At 41.3% G+C, this 16,113-nt stretch overlaps 1 protein-coding gene across 2 annotated transcripts; it reads right to left on the bottom strand.

Annotated features, from left to right (window-relative positions):
- Positions 1 to 395: 395 nt before the first annotated feature.
- LOC125247320 (macrophage mannose receptor 1-like) lies at positions 396 to 4,733 on the bottom strand. Of its 2 annotated transcripts, XM_048158570.1 has the most exons (5): positions 4,198 to 4,733; positions 4,063 to 4,098; positions 2,075 to 2,431; positions 1,366 to 1,716; positions 396 to 1,245 (listed from the first exon to the last, which is right to left on the bottom strand). In XM_048158570.1, exons 2-5 carry the CDS (start codon positions 4,094 to 4,096, stop codon positions 893 to 895), a joined length of 1,095 nt encoding a protein of 364 aa, XP_048014527.1. In that variant the 5' UTR covers positions 4,097 to 4,098; positions 4,198 to 4,733; the 3' UTR covers positions 396 to 892. The 2 variants fall into 2 exon arrangements, with proteins under 2 accessions (XP_048014527.1, XP_048014530.1); XM_048158573.1 differs by having other exon boundaries at positions 4,063 to 4,733.
- Between the last annotated feature and the right edge of the window lie 11,380 nt (positions 4,734 to 16,113).

The following is a 16,113-nucleotide window of genomic DNA, read 5'->3' as shown; positions in this document are numbered from 1 at the left end:
GGGACCCTTTCTTGGCTGCTTTCCAAGAAACACACACACATATACATAGAGTACATTAAAAACAGATGTGTGATGAAACAAGAACAACTCTCCTCCTCTCTCACCCTTACAGCCTCAGAGACCAGGAGAGAGAAAACAGGGAGAAACAGAGAAAGAAAAGTCATCTTACAATCTTAAATGTGAATCATCTGCCTTCACAGAAGCACAACACACCAGTTTCTCTGAAAGAATCCATTCGTCACACGTGATATTTCTAATTTAAAGACATGTTTATTACATCAAACCTAATATAACAGAGTGAATAGCACAAAAGCACACAGAGGTCCTTAAAATACAACATTCTTCAGTTACATTAATTATGCCATGATAAAACAGAAATAAAACATAAAACCTTTTAACCCCTCAGAAAATTAGTCGTTTTGAACAGTTAATAACATGTAGTAAATAACATGTTGAAAGAGTTTGTAAAAGTAAAGCGTGTTAACAGCGATTCTGGCCGAGAGGCTCTTAAAATGCAGCAAAAGACTCACAGGAATCACACTGATGAATCAACAGAAATTCATCCATCTGGAGGAAAACAGACCCTCAAAAGAACAATTGAGACATTTTAACAGTTTACTGAAGAAAACATTTAAAGTAAACAAACAGCTGAACAGAAGATTTCTGTCTTTTTAACCCTTTGGATAGTGATGGGAGAAGCAAAGCTTTCTGAATCAATTGAACCAATTGCTGTGCAAAATGATTCACCAAACGCTGATGACTCGTTCTGACCAGAATGGTGTAAATTAAACAAAAACTTTGAATAAAAACCTAATTTACGAACCAATTACAAATGTTGAATTGAAAATATGCAGTGGAAATTGAACACGATTTTAGATGAATCGATTCGCTCTTAATATCTGCTGCAGATGAAGTTGAGTCGGTCGTTCTCAGGACGGCTGATCCAGCGCTGATCTCCTCCAGACCGAACTGCTCCAGATCTCACTGCAGAATCACAGTTCTCTGAATCATCAATCGCCCAGTTCTGATAGCACACGGTCTGTCCGCTCACCCAGAACCAGAGGCCCACGGTGCAGGAGTGACGCAAACCCAACCACACCGCCGCAGTAGACGCCCGTCTGACCACATTCATCACACGACGCTGCATCTCCTCCGACTGAACCGAGACCAGATCCACGTGATTCTGTCTGCAGTATCTCAGAGCTTCGGACCACGTCAGATTCTGGTCGATCACGATCAGTTTATCTGGACACAAAACAAACCACAAGAGAGAGACTGATCAAAAACAACACGCAGAACGTGTGAGACATGTAGATATCTGGAGGTGATGGATGGATTATGAGTGTTTTGTGAGGATCTGCTCACCTTCATAACACACAAAAGGATATGTTTGGTTGCAGGTGAAGTCTGACCATTGTCCCTGAGCGTTCGCTTCAACCACTGTACAGTTTTTACCATGTATATTCAAACTGGTTTCACCAGACTTCCAGTATCTGAATGAGGAGTTACTCTGATCTGACCAACGCCATAAGTCTCTGACTCTGGACAGACCGATCCAGACATACGATCCAGATGAATTACGAGAAATGATGTTTGCCACCTGTTGATTCTCATTCACGTTCCTCACACTGACCAGATCAATGTGATTCTGTCTGCAGTGACTCTGAGCGTCTGTCCAGGTCATTATCTGATTGACAAAGACAGGTCCTGTGTTCGCTTTAAGACAAACAAATGGAAACAGATTCATGAATCAGGTCATTCATTATTCTTATGCTGCTTTATAGTGTGAACAGGAGCAGTGCTGGAAACTTCACAAACACATCATTCAATGACCTTTTCTAAAGCTGCTGATATATACACAATATATTTAAGATTACTTTAAAGATAAAACATTTGTGAACATTGTGATCATTTAAATCATGTGATTTCTCTCTGCAGCATTCACGCTAAAAACCATTGCTGCAGCTCAGTCTTTGTGCCACTCGGTGGGATCACAAAAAGCCATTATATTTGATAGCCTATATAAGACGTCTATACATGAGTGGTGATTGTAATTCGAAATAGCAGCACTCACTGTTGTTGCAGATAAAATGGTGTTGTTTATTACATGGAAAATCATGCCACTGTCCATTCAACATCATTCCACAATCATCTCTGCCTTCTGGTTGTGTAGGATCCCAGTTCAGATAGACCACAGGTTCACCTGAAGACCACTGCCATTTATCAACACCTGTCTTCTGCAGCCCAATCCAGACATACTGAACTCCTCCAACATTCACACTCTCCTTCAGCTCATTTATGTCGTTGATGTCGTCAACGGTGGCCAGATCTGTGTAATTCTCTCTGCAGTATCTCTGAGCTTCAGTCCAGTTCTTCATCACGTTTATAAAGTGATACTGACGCTGAACACATTCAGATACGGAGCAGAGAGCTGTGAAAGAGAAGCTTTGAGTTAATGCTTTCCAACCCTATGATATATATAATTTAATAATCGTAATAATAGTGTTTTTACACTAATAAACTTTCACTTCTTGTTAGTTTCACTCAAACCACCCTTGTTCACATTACTCATGTAACTACATGAATGTAATTTAACTGCATTGTTTCTACTGAAAATGAGTATTGTCAGCTTTACTTAGTGTTTGTTCAGTCAACTTAACATTGCTGAATGAAACAAATGTAGACATAACTAAGTAGGCAGTGGATCCGTAGATCCCACATGCTTTGCAAGGGACTGCATTAGGAGAGTACATTTAGGGATTAAAGTGTTATTTTATGTTTTTCAGTAAAGGGAAAGATGTTGTTAGTTTATGTTAGTGTTTAGTGTTCAGTTATGTTGGTCATTTATATGTGTTTCTGTAATGTTTTTTTTAATTGTGGTTACCATTATGCAGAAGTGTGTTGCCTGTGTTTATGTGCACATGTTTATAGGATGTTATTCCTGCTCTAAATTCAATCAAGTTTGTTCATGAGTTATATTTTGAGTGCATTTTGAAGAGTTTAATAAGGTAAATTAAGTCAATAAATGTGCTCAACTTACATAATAAACAACATTACTAAAGTAAACTGCACATATAAATATTATGTAACTGACAAATTCAAATGATTTGTATTTACTCAAAGACATTTTGGCAGCTTTACTTTCTTTTGTTCATTCAACTAAATTATTTGTTCAAATTACTCAATATAGTTGTGTGTTTTTTAAATAAATCCAACAACTCATTTCTTTTAATGTATGTGAATATATGTTCAAATATAGTTTATTCCATGTGACCAAAGATGAATTTTCATGAATGTCACATTATTTCCTTCAGAAATCATTCTAATATGATTATTTATTATCAATGTTGGAAACAGTTGTGTAAATTTTCATTCATCACAGAATGAATTTTTTTTTAAAAAAAGAAAGAAAATGAACAGCTTTATTCAAAATAGAAACATTTTCTAACAATATACACTACCTTTCAAAAGTTCGAGGTCAGTCATTTCTTTTTTTAATTATTCTAAATATACTACTTTTGTTCAGCAGGGATGTGTTAAATTGATAAAAAGTGTTGGTAAAGACTTATATTAAGAGTTTCGCTCTCCGTCACTATTCCAGTTCACCTCAGTAGATACACATCGATAAAATACATTGATGAATAAAAGTTGAAAACAACAGTATTTATTCAAAATAGAAATCATTTGTGACAATCATGAGGGTTCAATTCATGGCGAGTGAAAATACATCTGTGCTAAACTTACACTTTGCATCTAACTCAAACACTGGCGAGAGAAATATAACAATTTAAGGCAGAATGATAACGATAGCATGAAAATTGAGTCACATATGTGAGTAATTTACTCGCATTGTAGAGGGTTGCTTTTCATAACAAGGTCAACCTGATGAAAGCATAAACCAGTGTTTCTCAACTCCAGTCCGTTCTGCACGTTTGTCTCTCTTATCTAACACACTCTCTTGAGTTTATGGAGCGCTCTCCTATCCAAATCAGGTGTGTTAAATAAGGACTGGAGTTAAGAAACACTGCTATAAGCCATAAATAAAATGACAAACACACTCACCGATGAGAAGGATGAAATATGGAGTTTGGTCCATTTCTGAAAAATTCAAGTGGGAATTTGCACCGTACACAATAATTGAGACAATATTAAGATCTCAAAGTCTGGCTGAAGAATGAAGATGCGAGTTGTTCTTACTTTAGAGGTTGTGTGTTTTGTCTTGCAGCTTTAAACAATGTGATTATTATATCTGCTCTCATCCCTCAATCAGTAGGTCACATCACTTGTGCTAAAAATGGATCCACATCTATTCTCTTTGTTGGTCATTGTTGCTGTAATTCTTTAGAAACATGCTTATTTGAATGCCCTGGAGAGTCTGAAAGTATATTTCCATAGCGGCTTCACAGGAAAAATCCACCTCAGCATTTGTATTTTCTGTTATCATCAATACTGTCATTGAACAAAAACATGTTTCTGCATCCCAAACACAATATTTAACACAAACATTAGTGCAATATCTCTTTGTGACAAACATTAGTGCAATATCTCTTTGTGTCATGAGCGCTATATGCACACAATGTAATGACCAACAACCCACGTGCAAAGACAAAGACAAGCAACTCTTTAATATTGGAAATCAGTAATAATAATAATGTTTAATTTATATAGCGCCTTTCCCAAGCTTAAGGACGCTTTACAAAAACAGTAACATAATAGACAGTCGATTCACATGAACAAAACAGTCGTATCACAATCAATTAATCAGTTAAGTGGACAGTAGACATTTGCCCAGTCCGGGGATAGAAATTAATGAAGTTGCATATAATAGTACAATTTAAAACAGAAAACAGAGAAACATAACATAGTATCAGTAACAACAGAAAAAGGATAGTAGATGCAACATAAATACACAGAACAAAAATACTCGAGAGAGAATTACAGCTGGTAGTGTCCAGATGAGGATAGTGTCTAAAGAACATGTTATGACTGACAGTATTGGGTAAATATGTAGGCTTTGAGTTGTGATTTAAATACATAGAGTTTATTGTCCTTAGTGCCAGTGGTAGAGTTCCATAGTTTAGGTGCAATGACGGAAAATGACCTGCCGCCTGTAACGAATGTAGCGGTTCGTACAGTTATTAATCAATTTATGGATGAAATATGAATATAATAATTCATAAGGTTATGAATAAATTATGATTCATATATCAACCCAACGGGGAATTAAACATATATTGTGAATCAATTACAACGAATTATAATCAATTACATATATGATTAGTTCTGGTTTAATAATTATCTAGAGAAACTGTTCGTTTGTCCAGCAAACTAAGTCCCTCACAGAATATTATAAACAGAGTTATTTTCTGGCCATGAAAATAACTAAAGCATAAAGCGATCGAAAAACGTTAAAGTGACTTGGGTTTTCAGCTGAAAGAACAAACAGAACAATCGAGCATGAATAACGTTTTAATATATGCAAACTACGAATACAGAGGTTATACATCTAAATATACAAGAAAATACACACCTATGTACAAGAATAGAAGTAGAGAAGGAAAGAGAGAAGGCAAGTAGCAAACTCACAACCAGTCCTAAGCCAGCACGGAAATCAGTTTCATCATCTAAGATTGAGAAACGGCAGTATACTTGCATTGGTTGCGTGTGTCGAATTTCAGGTTAGCGCTGGTGCAGTTCGTTGGCTTCCTCCGTTCAGCGGGAAGGTTTGAACTGAGGACGAGAGTGAGTTTCGCTGGAAGATGGCGATCCCGAAGCTGAGCGCGGTGGCAGCGCGTGGTCACCGGAGAGGTCCGGGAAAAACGTGCACGAGATGCTCGTGAGACAATCGGGAGAGAACACACAAGAAATTGTGCGTCTTTGCTTTTATGACAGATAAGCCGACACACCTCCTTGAGGTGGGGTAGCCAATAACATGGGTGCAAAGTTGGCGGGAAAGCTTTCCCATTGTTTGGCCTCACGACTTAATCCAATGATTTATGACTACCAGATCAGATCTCCAAAAGGAGTGTGTTCTTCACAGTATCATTAAACACATAGAAAAATGCATATGTCAGCCATGTGACCCACCTCAGTAAATAGCTCGAGTCCGGAGCTTTACGGAGAGACCAAACTCGCCAGATTAGAAAGGCATAGACAAGAAGTTATGGTTTACAGACAAAATTATATCGTTAAAATGCACACTAGCACAAATACACTAATTTAAACACTAGGAAACATGCATAGGCCCTAAAATATATGAAATATATATTTCAGCATAGTGGTAGGATATATATACAGTTAAAAATTTATGTTTGTGTGTTTCTGTATGTGTGTCTGTGTGTGTGTTTTTGTGTGTGCCAGTGTGTGTGGGTGCTGGAATGTGGATCTGGCCCATAGTCCACATGAGGGGCCCCTTTGATGTCCTAAGAGCAAGGAAATTGGGCCTGCTGTGTTACCTCGGAGGGCAACAAAGGTGTCAAGTGGGCTCATCTTTAGTAGACTGTTCGGAGCCGATTTAGTGATTAAGAAACAAAGTTCATCAGGTTAAAAGCATTCTGAAAACTCCAAAGTTTATTGACTCTGAACGGATCCATCCAGACGTTACAGATTCCCCCTTTCGGCCAACGAAGTTCCTGCGCGGACTTCGTTGGACGGTAACCAAGTTCGATGGCACATGGATCCGGATGGTCATGCAGCAGGTGGTTCCTACTGGTCCTTGAGGGAGAGCAGATAAGCACCTGTCCATGGATTCTTGCATCCCTTTGATCCCTTGGGATAGGATGAAGGCCAGGCCCAGGGCGAGTGAGTACTTGATTGCCATGGAGAGGCAACGGGTTGTGTTGCACTATGCACTGTGTGAAGTTTAGTGAGACCACAGCATAAAAGGTCTTTGTCCAATGTCACTTTGAATTTGTGCAAGACGTTTCTGAGTCTTTGACAGTCTGCATCATTCTTTAGCGCACTTGCATCTTTCTGGATCTGTTGGCCTTTAGGCTCAAACCTTGGGAAGGGTTCCTCTGTTGTGGTGTAAGCTGTCAGGTTGGCTGTCCGAGGTGCAGCGCTTTCCTGAGTTTCACAGGCAGGCTGGTTAGCGACTGTGGGTACAGCGAGGTGTTGGTCCTCCATCAGCTCCATTCTGCGCACCTGTTTGGTGGGTACCAGGTTGATGGGAGTGATGGAGATGCTCTTGAAGGATGCCGTGAAGCTTGTGTTGCTTAAGCTTCCTTCTGGGACCATGGCAGCTGGTATTAAGTTAATGACTGTTAACCTGAGTTTAAAGTCATAGTGGCCGTGGTCCACTATCCATTCTAGATGGTAGGCTTTGGGAATGCTGATGTCTGCGACCATGCATTCGTTGAGCCAGCTGTGAACTATGTAGGGTGACACTTCAGTTAGTGGTGTGGCTTTTAGAGCAAGTCCAAGTTCCACGCCTTCAGGTGACAGTGTGAAGGAGCCCAGCATGTGGCTTAGGGTTTGACCACATTGCCTGTTGAGCCAAACAGCACCCCCTTTGGTGTAAGGTGGTACTACCGTTTCCTGTGCGTGGAGCCAAACAGCACCCCCTTTGGTGTAAGGTGGTACTACAATTTCCTGTATGTTGATCCAAACAGCACCCCCTTTGGTGTAAGGTGGTACTACAGGTTCCTGTATGTTGATCAGGATGCAGACCTGTTGGATAGTCTGGCCTGACAGGAAGTTGGCAGTGTTGACAGGAACAACAGGAAGCTGTACAGTCATTGGGGCCCACAACAACTCATTTGCATTGTCCGTATGAGCATTAGAGTGCATCAGGAGGTCTGGACGGACCAGGAAGTGATGGGTTAAATGCCGGTTGTTCCATTTGAAGTTCATAACACAGGTGGCCTTGACGGTCATCGTGGTTGACAGACGAAAGTCCAATGGGAAGCGTGTTTGCATGTTGACAAATGGGAGGTCCGGTGTCCCTTCACTGAGAGCACTTAACAGCGTGTGGCTGAAGGCTGAGTTGTCTGCCCACAGTGTGAGAATAGTGTCTGTTGTAATTACATCATTCAGCTGTGAGTCTGTCGTGACCTTGGAGCAGAGGGAGTTACAGTCTATGGTGAGTTGAAGTGCGCCGGGTAGCGAACTTGAACTGTGCTCTGAGACGGGATTCCCGCGGTTAGCTGGGAGATTTCCCGCGACCTCTGTGACCTGACCGCCTGGCTCAGGTGGTCTGGGTGACTGGGAAGGCAGAAGTTCACACACTTGAGCCCAGATTTTCAGCGGTCTGGCGTTCAATAAGGGCTCAAAACAGTCTAGCGGGTCTTTGTGGGTGAAACAGAGAAACGTGTCCATTTGCGCTACGCACACCGGAGGTACCAGGCTCACTCGACCAATGGTGTGGTGCGTGGGAGCTGTGTGTTCAGGGTGGACCTCATTTGGACTGTGCGACTGCACATTCAGCTCACATCTTTGTGACTTGAGAGTCTGATTTCGGCTTTCAGCTTCATTTCTCAGTCTTTCAACAAGGTAAGGACAGGTTTCTGGGCAGTGATCAGAGACTGTGTAACTGGTTTGATTTTCTACAGTCTTTTCAGGAGCAGTGTTCTGCTTGGAGTGAGCTTCATCGACCAAGTTTTGCAGCTGCTGAGTAGACATACTGCATGAGCAGGCCAAGGCTGCCAGATGATCACTCACCGCAGGGTGCAGTTCTGGGAGAAACAGAGTTTTGAAGATGAAATCTTCCTCCATTGCTGGCTGACCACGTGCTCTGAAGTAGGCCATTTGCAGTTGGCTGTAGCAAGTGTATGGGTTTTTCAGTCTGCCCCGTTTTAAGTCCATGGCAGCAGGGAGCCCTTGATCTGATGCAGGGTCAGGAAGCTTTTGGATCAGAGCCTGTCGCAGGTGCTGGCAGTTGGACGTGACAGCTGCTGGCAAAGTTTCCTGGCCGCTGGACATTTTGGGCAGTGGACTTTTAACCCCATTTGGAATTAGGGCTTCTTGACTGGTTAGGGGAAACTCTGTGATGTGTGTTTCCCCTCCCATGCCACTTTTCAGCTCTCTGTAACCATTGTCAAGTTCATTCACATAGTCTCTTTGTTGTTTCGGAGCCATAACCCCTTTCTGGGCCTGTTTAAGATGATTTTCACAGGTCAGGGCTTTAGTGTGTCTGTCTTTCGGCTTAGTCTCTGCTTTGGCTAGGGGAGCTTCGCTGTGTTGTAGTTTTTCAGTCAGTTCTCTACGCTCCACCTCCAGGTGGAGCTCTGCAAGGGCTTTTTGAAGTCTTTGCAGCTCCTCCTGCAGCTCGGGTTTGGATTCATCCGCTGTCCAACGCTGGTCCTGGGTCTCGACGAGTCGCTGATCGTGGTGACGATGAATCTGGGCCTGATTCCTCCGGGCATCCTCCGCCTGGAGCTTGAGGTTGTGGGCGATGGCTCGGATGACTTTCGCCCATTCTTTGTAGCTCGGCGTCGGATCGTGGGCCATCAGTCGTTTCAGGTTGTCGTCCAGCTGCTCGTTGCTTGGGTGCTGGGGATCCACAGCGGCGTTGGGCAGGAACATGCTGGTCAGGGAGTCCAACCAGGTCTTGAGTCGGTCCCCATGGGTGCTGGGGCTGGCTGCTCTGAACACGTTAGCTTGCTGTTGGCGAGAGAAAGACAGCACAAACAGAACCAATGCAAGCACGCGCAGAACTAACGACTTATAATAATGCATAATTATATAATTCTTTGGTTTGGTTCCAGTTAACTGGTGCAGACAGTTAGTGGAATGTAGGCTAGACACTTAATTGTCAATGGCCAAAAGGACCACGCGGGTCAATTTGTGTGGGTGAGTGCCGGATTTAAACAAAGAATTTGACAGGCGGTGGCCCTAAGAGTCCTTTGATGACTCTCGCTGCTCGGTCGTCTATCTATTCCTCAGTTTTCCGTGATGGCTCTCACAGGCTCTGCTTTTACATGAACTGAAAGAAACAAACACAGTGGAAAAGCAAAACAGAACAGAATAGAACAGGATGCAATTAAATGAGAAATAGAGCAGTAGACAAATAGAAAGGAATAAAAATAGAATAGCAATAAACTAAAACAGAAGGGCTAGAGGGGAGAAGTAAAACTTAAACTTCCTATTCCGGCTGGGTTTATGACAGTGTCAGGCGAGTGCACTGTTGTGTCATAAAACCTAGAGGGATGGTATGGCTCAAGAGTATAAGGGTTGGCCCGCACCTGAGTAATCAAAGAATATGTAATATTCTGTGGCTTTCAATTAGGTGAAGTGACTGTATGTCACTAATTTAGGCCTGGGTGAATTGTGGGTGCTCAGACAAGAACTCAATGGCAGGCAACCTTTCCTCGACGTTCAAACACTCCACTGCGGTGTCCGTGGTCACCTGTCCCCTTTGTAACACGGTGCAACCTCTCAAACAGGGAACATCAGCACAATTGCGCACTTCGGCAAGGTATTTGCGCCAACGGCCCGAGTGACCAGTCAAAATTGAGTTTTCCCTGAACCCAGAGTCTGTCCCCTTTACGGGCAGTTACTCCAAACGGGCGGTTCTGTCGTGCAGAAGCCTGAGCAGGGAAATTAAACAAAATTGCCGTTTGCTGTCACTTTGGGTCTCGTTGCCTCCCTGTACCTGATACACAACTCGCCGATGTCCTTGCGTGTTGCCCGTGATACGAGGTCAGAATGTCCACGATTCACACACGGTTAGTGTAAGACACGCTAGGCTAGGCAGTTCCACTCACTGGAACTCACTGGGGCGACCGTCAACTCACCACCAGGCGGCCAAGGGCCTTATCTGCAAATACACAAGTGGTCACACAAACACAGCTTAATTGTAAATTTAAATCTCAGTTTACCTCTTGTTTAAACCAAATTTAAATAATTAAGTGTGTATGACAAAAGAAAATGAGCCTACAATGACAGTCAGAATGAACTAGTTAAACTAGAACTGAAATGAGCAGAGGGGTAAAACAAAAACAAAATAGTTCAGATGCACTTGATTCAAATTTGCATTAAACGAGTGCGCCGAATAGCAGAATGGGAAAAGAGAAAGTAACGAGGATAATTCAGATGCATTTGATTCAAATTTGAATGAAATCTTTTTCAGTCAAATTTAAATGAGTGCATAGAATAACAGAACGGGAAAAAGAAAGGAGAAAGCCTTCCCTATTTGTAAGTTTCCTTGAAGAGAATTGCTTCTTTTATGAGCAAAATGCCAACTGATTGACACTACTTAATTTTAAAATTCAATTAAATGTTATTTAATTAAATTTAAAATAAGTGTATGAAATAAGGGAGGCTTGGGTGTGCGTGAATGTTATTACTTAGGCAATAACACACAGGACACAGGGCTAAGAGTGAATAAAATAAAACATTAAGTAATAAAAGGGAATGAATTTCCAAAGTAAAACTAAAGAAGTAACTTGAGAGAAAGAGAGAGAAAAGACAAAAAGGGAATAGATGAAATAAAACAAAGTAAAATAAATAAAATAAAATAAAATAGAGTAGATCTGTGAATACAGGAAAAGAATGCAAGGAAAAGAGAATTGACTTATCTGGCAGTGTCCACCAGGGGCGCACTCTCAGAAAGTGACTTCTCTTGTTGGAAGGGAAAGTTAATTTAAATTAAAAATTTAAACGTGTTTAAACTAAATTTAAATCAGTAAAACCCATTCCAATAACGATTGGAAAGCATAACCACCAAAAGCAAATTACTTTTACAACTCCCCGCAGTATAGAGAAGCAAAGATAATTTGGATATAATTTCAGTTCAAAGTATGGAGCGGCTTTAACTCAGAACGTCCACGCGGTGGCGTCAATGAGTCCACACAACCAATAAGTAGGGAGGGGTGGCACACCTGAGCAGACTGCCCTCTGGCGTCTGGTCAGAGTTACTGCATCCCCTTTCTTTAATTCGTGATATAAAAACCAACGCGCTTGTGGGGTTCTGGCCCTTACGCTGTTTTAACTGCACGATCACGATTACAACTAATAAATATATATGTACCGTTTTACTCACGGGTACACAACTCTGGGAATCAGTCCCTTTGGTGCAACTTTAATGCACGCGAATATGTAACGCTTGCGGGATTCCTTCGCCGCGGGTTACAAATCAACATTGGATCAGGATGCTGATATAGCTCCGAACTCTCACACATCAATCGTTAAATCAGACGGACTGCTTTTCCGATTAGATCTGTAACGGGGATCACGTGGTTTGGTAGCTAGTCCAAACGACGTAACCCAGGAGCAAACCGGCTATTGTGAATTTTTGGACGACACAAGAAATTCAGATTTAATAGCGGGTAAATATAATGAGGCCTCGAAAGAGTGATCGCAGGAATCTCGCCACGACCCTCTAAACTCGCTGAACACGATTCAATTCGTTTATTCAAGCGGAAATTAATATTCAAAACTGTAACTTACTGCAAAGATTGTCGTCCTTCACAGATACGAGCTTGAGATATCAATGGACTGCAGTGTATTTCACGGTCAACCAAGGCTATGCCTGCAGTGTTTCTAGACACAAACAGCAGCTTGTTAACGGTGCGTAGTGAGGACCCGTGCGTCTTCTCACTGAATAAAGCGCGCATGTAAGTTAAATCATACAAAATTATTCTACATTGCTCTTTTACCAAAAACCAAGTTTAAAACGTTGCCCGCATTCTCCACCAAATAATATATGTAACGAATGTAGCGGTTCGTACAGTTATTAATCAATTTATGGATGAAATATGAATATAATAATTCATAAGGTTATGAATAAATTATGATTCATATATCAACCCAACGGGGAATTAAACATATATTGTGAATCAATTACAACGAATTATAATCAATTACATATATGATTAGTTCTGGTTTAATAATTATCTAGAGAAACTGTTCGTTTGTCCAGCAAACTAAGTCCCTCACAGAATATTATAAACAGAGTTATTTTCTGGCCATGAAAATAACTAAAGCATAAAGCGATCGAAAAACGTTAAAGTGACTTGGGTTTTCAGCTGAAAGAACAAACAGAACAATCGAGCATGAATAACGTTTTAATATATGCAAACTACGAATACAGAGGTTATACATCTAAATATACAAGAAAATACACACCTATGTACAAGAATAGAAGTAGAGAAGGAAAGAGAGAAGGCAAGTAGCAAACTCACAACCAGTCCTAAGCCAGCACGGAAATCAGTTTCATCATCTAAGATTGAGAAACGGCAGTATACTTGCATTGGTTGCGTGTGTCGAATTTCAGGTTAGCGCTGGTGCAGTTCGTTGGCTTCCTCCGTTCAGCGGGAAGGTTTGAACTGAGGACGAGAGTGAGTTTCGCTGGAAGATGGCGATCCCGAAGCTGAGCGCGGTGGCAGCGCGTGGTCACCGGAGAGGTCCGGGAAAAACGTGCACGAGATGCTCGTGAGACAATCGGGAGAGAACACACAAGAAATTGTGCGTCTTTGCTTTTATGACAGATAAGCCGACACACCTCCTTGAGGTGGGGTAGCCAATAACATGGGTGCAAAGTTGGCGGGAAAGCTTTCCCATTGTTTGGCCTCACGACTTAATCCAATGATTTATGACTACCAGATCAGATCTCCAAAAGGAGTGTGTTCTTCACAGTATCATTAAACACATAGAAAAATGCATATGTCAGCATGTGACCCACCTCAGTAAATAGCTCGAGTCCGGAGCTTTACGGAGAGACCAAACTCGCCAGATTAGAAAGGCATAGACAAGAAGTTATGGTTTACAGACAAAATTATATCGTTAAAATGCACACTAGCACAAATACACTAATTTAAACACTAGGAAACATGCATAGGCCCTAAAATATATGAAATATATATTTCAGCATAGTGGTAGGATATATATACAGTTAAAAATTTATGTTTGTGTGTTTCTGTATGTGTGTCTGTGTGTGTGTTTTTGTGTGTGCCAGTGTGTGTGGGTGCTGGAATGTGGATCTGGCCCATAGTCCACATGAGGGGCCCCTTTGATGTCCTAAGAGCAAGGAAATTGGGCCTGCTGTGTTACCTCGGAGGGCAACAAAGGTGTCAAGTGGGCTCATCTTTAGTAGACTGTTCGGAGCCGATTTAGTGATTAAGAAACAAAGTTCATCAGGTTAAAAGCATTCTGAAAACTCCAAAGTTTATTGACTCTGAACGGATCCATCCAGACGTTACACGCCCATTGAAGATAGACGAAATCTAGGTACAAGTTCACTCTCTGAAGATCGAAGTGATCGAGGCGGAACGTAAGGAGACAGTAGATCAGAGAGATAAGGAGGAACAAGGCCTTTGAGTGACTTAAAGGTAAGCAGAAGGTAATGCAAGATGGTACAGGGAGCCAATGGAGTTTAATTGGCTCCAATGGAGGTAATATGAGCAGATCGTTTAGTGTGGGTTAATATTCTTGCAGCAGAATTTTGAAAGTATTGTAAATGAGAAAGAGGCAATGGTAATCCGGCAAAGAGAGCATTACAGTAGGTCAAGGCGTGATGTAATAAAAGCATGCACTAATGATTCAGCATCTTTTGGGGAAACATATGAACATATGAAGTTGGGCTAAACGGCAAAGCTGGAAAAATGCAGCTTTGGAAAGTTTACTGATGTTAAACATCCAGAGTCAGTGAAGGATCAAGAGTAACGCCTAAATTTCTGACAGTAGCCGATGGGAAAATTGATGTAGCATCAAGGTTGAAACTGGGGACATTTATTATATTTTTTGTTAGTGATGGGGAGCCAGTAATTAAAATTTCTGTTTTGCTCAAATTCAAAATGAGGAAATTGGGATTTAGCCAGGCCTTTAGCGCAGTGACACAGGTAGACAGTGATGTGGTCTGGTGAATAGGATCTGGTCGGCAAGCAGTATATATCTGAATATCATGTCCAAAAAGCAAGTAATAAACAGTAATGGTCTGAGAACAGAGCCCTGGGGAACACCCTGACTGAGTAAAGTGGTGGGAGATTTATGATTATGCATGGAGATGTAGTACTGTCTATCAGTGAGATAGGAGGAGAACCAGGATAGTGCAGCACCTGAGACACCGATCTCTGAAAGGCAGGAGAGAAATAGCTTGTGACAGACAGTATCAAATGCTGAGCTGAGGTCGAGCAGTAGAAGAATGGAGAGATTACCTGAGTCCCCAGAAAGTAACAGATCATTGACAAAGTTAACTAAAGTTAGTGCTGTGATGAGAGCGGAAACCAGATTGAAATGCATCAAACTGATCGCTGAGAGCTAGAAAAGACTGTAGCTGATTGGCAACAGATTTTTCCATAATTTTCAAAACAAATGGTAAATTGGAGATTGGATGATAGTTGGTGAAATCTGCTGGGTCCAGGTTTGGTTTTTTAAGCAGTTTTCAGTGAGGATCTAACTGACATGAGGAAGAATTAGAGTTTGTATTATTTCAGCAATTAAGGCAGGATTAGTCAAGGTAAAATTATTAAACAGTTGAATAGAATGAGCTTGCTCACAAGTAGAAGAGGTTGGTTCAGTGCCAAGAGACCCACATAGAGCGTCCAATTTATTTTGAAAGTGGCACAAGAAAGAGCCACACAAATCATCACATTCATATTGACTGGGACTATGGCTAGGTGGACTAATAGACTAATTTCTTGACCATGCTAAACAGTGTTTTTGGCCTATTGTTAGCTTTATTAACGATGTCTGAAAAATAGGAAGAGCGTGCTGCATTCAAGGCAGTTTTATAATGCCTAATATGTTCTGAGAACATTTGAAAATGGACAGTCAAGCCAGTTTTCCTAAAGAGGCATTCAAGCTGTCTGCCTTTTTCCTTCATAACACGAAGCTCAGCATTATACCAGGGGGAGGTGTGGGACAAAGGAACATACATGGTACCAATTGGAACATGCTCATCTAAAACATAAGAAATAGCAGAATGAGGTCAGATATGACATATGGACAGGTGAAATTAGAGACATCAGAAAGGGCAGAGGAAGCAACTGAAGCAACCAAAGTATTTACATTGGTATCATTGATTTTACGATAAGAAATAGTAGTATGAATAGCACCTTTAGTAGGATGTGATAAGCTTGTGATCAGAGACAGGAATAGCATGACTGCTGATGTTATTCACACCAGATATACAAAGTAAGTCAAGTGTATGGCCATGAGTGAGAGTTGGAAAATTAA

The sequence above is a fragment of the Megalobrama amblycephala genome, linkage group LG1 (assembly GCF_018812025.1).
Source record: "Megalobrama amblycephala isolate DHTTF-2021 linkage group LG1, ASM1881202v1, whole genome shotgun sequence".
In the NCBI taxonomy this organism is placed as follows: Eukaryota; Metazoa; Chordata; class Actinopteri; order Cypriniformes; family Xenocyprididae; genus Megalobrama; species Megalobrama amblycephala.
The sequence above is the reverse complement of the archived record's forward strand: the minus strand, read 5'-3'. Positions and strand labels throughout refer to the sequence as shown.

Coding starts and splice junctions, on each gene's coding strand:
- LOC125247320 (XM_048158573.1), bottom strand. CDS start 4,096: ATGGACCAAACTCCATATTTCATCCTTCTCATCG. Junction 1,717..2,074: donor CCATTTTATCTGCAACAACA/GTGAGTGCTGCT, acceptor TTTGTCTTAAAG/CGAACACAGGACCTGTCTTT. Junction 1,246..1,365: donor TCCTTTTGTGTGTTATGAAG/GTGAGCAGATCC, acceptor TTTTGTGTCCAG/ATAAACTGATCGTGATCGAC.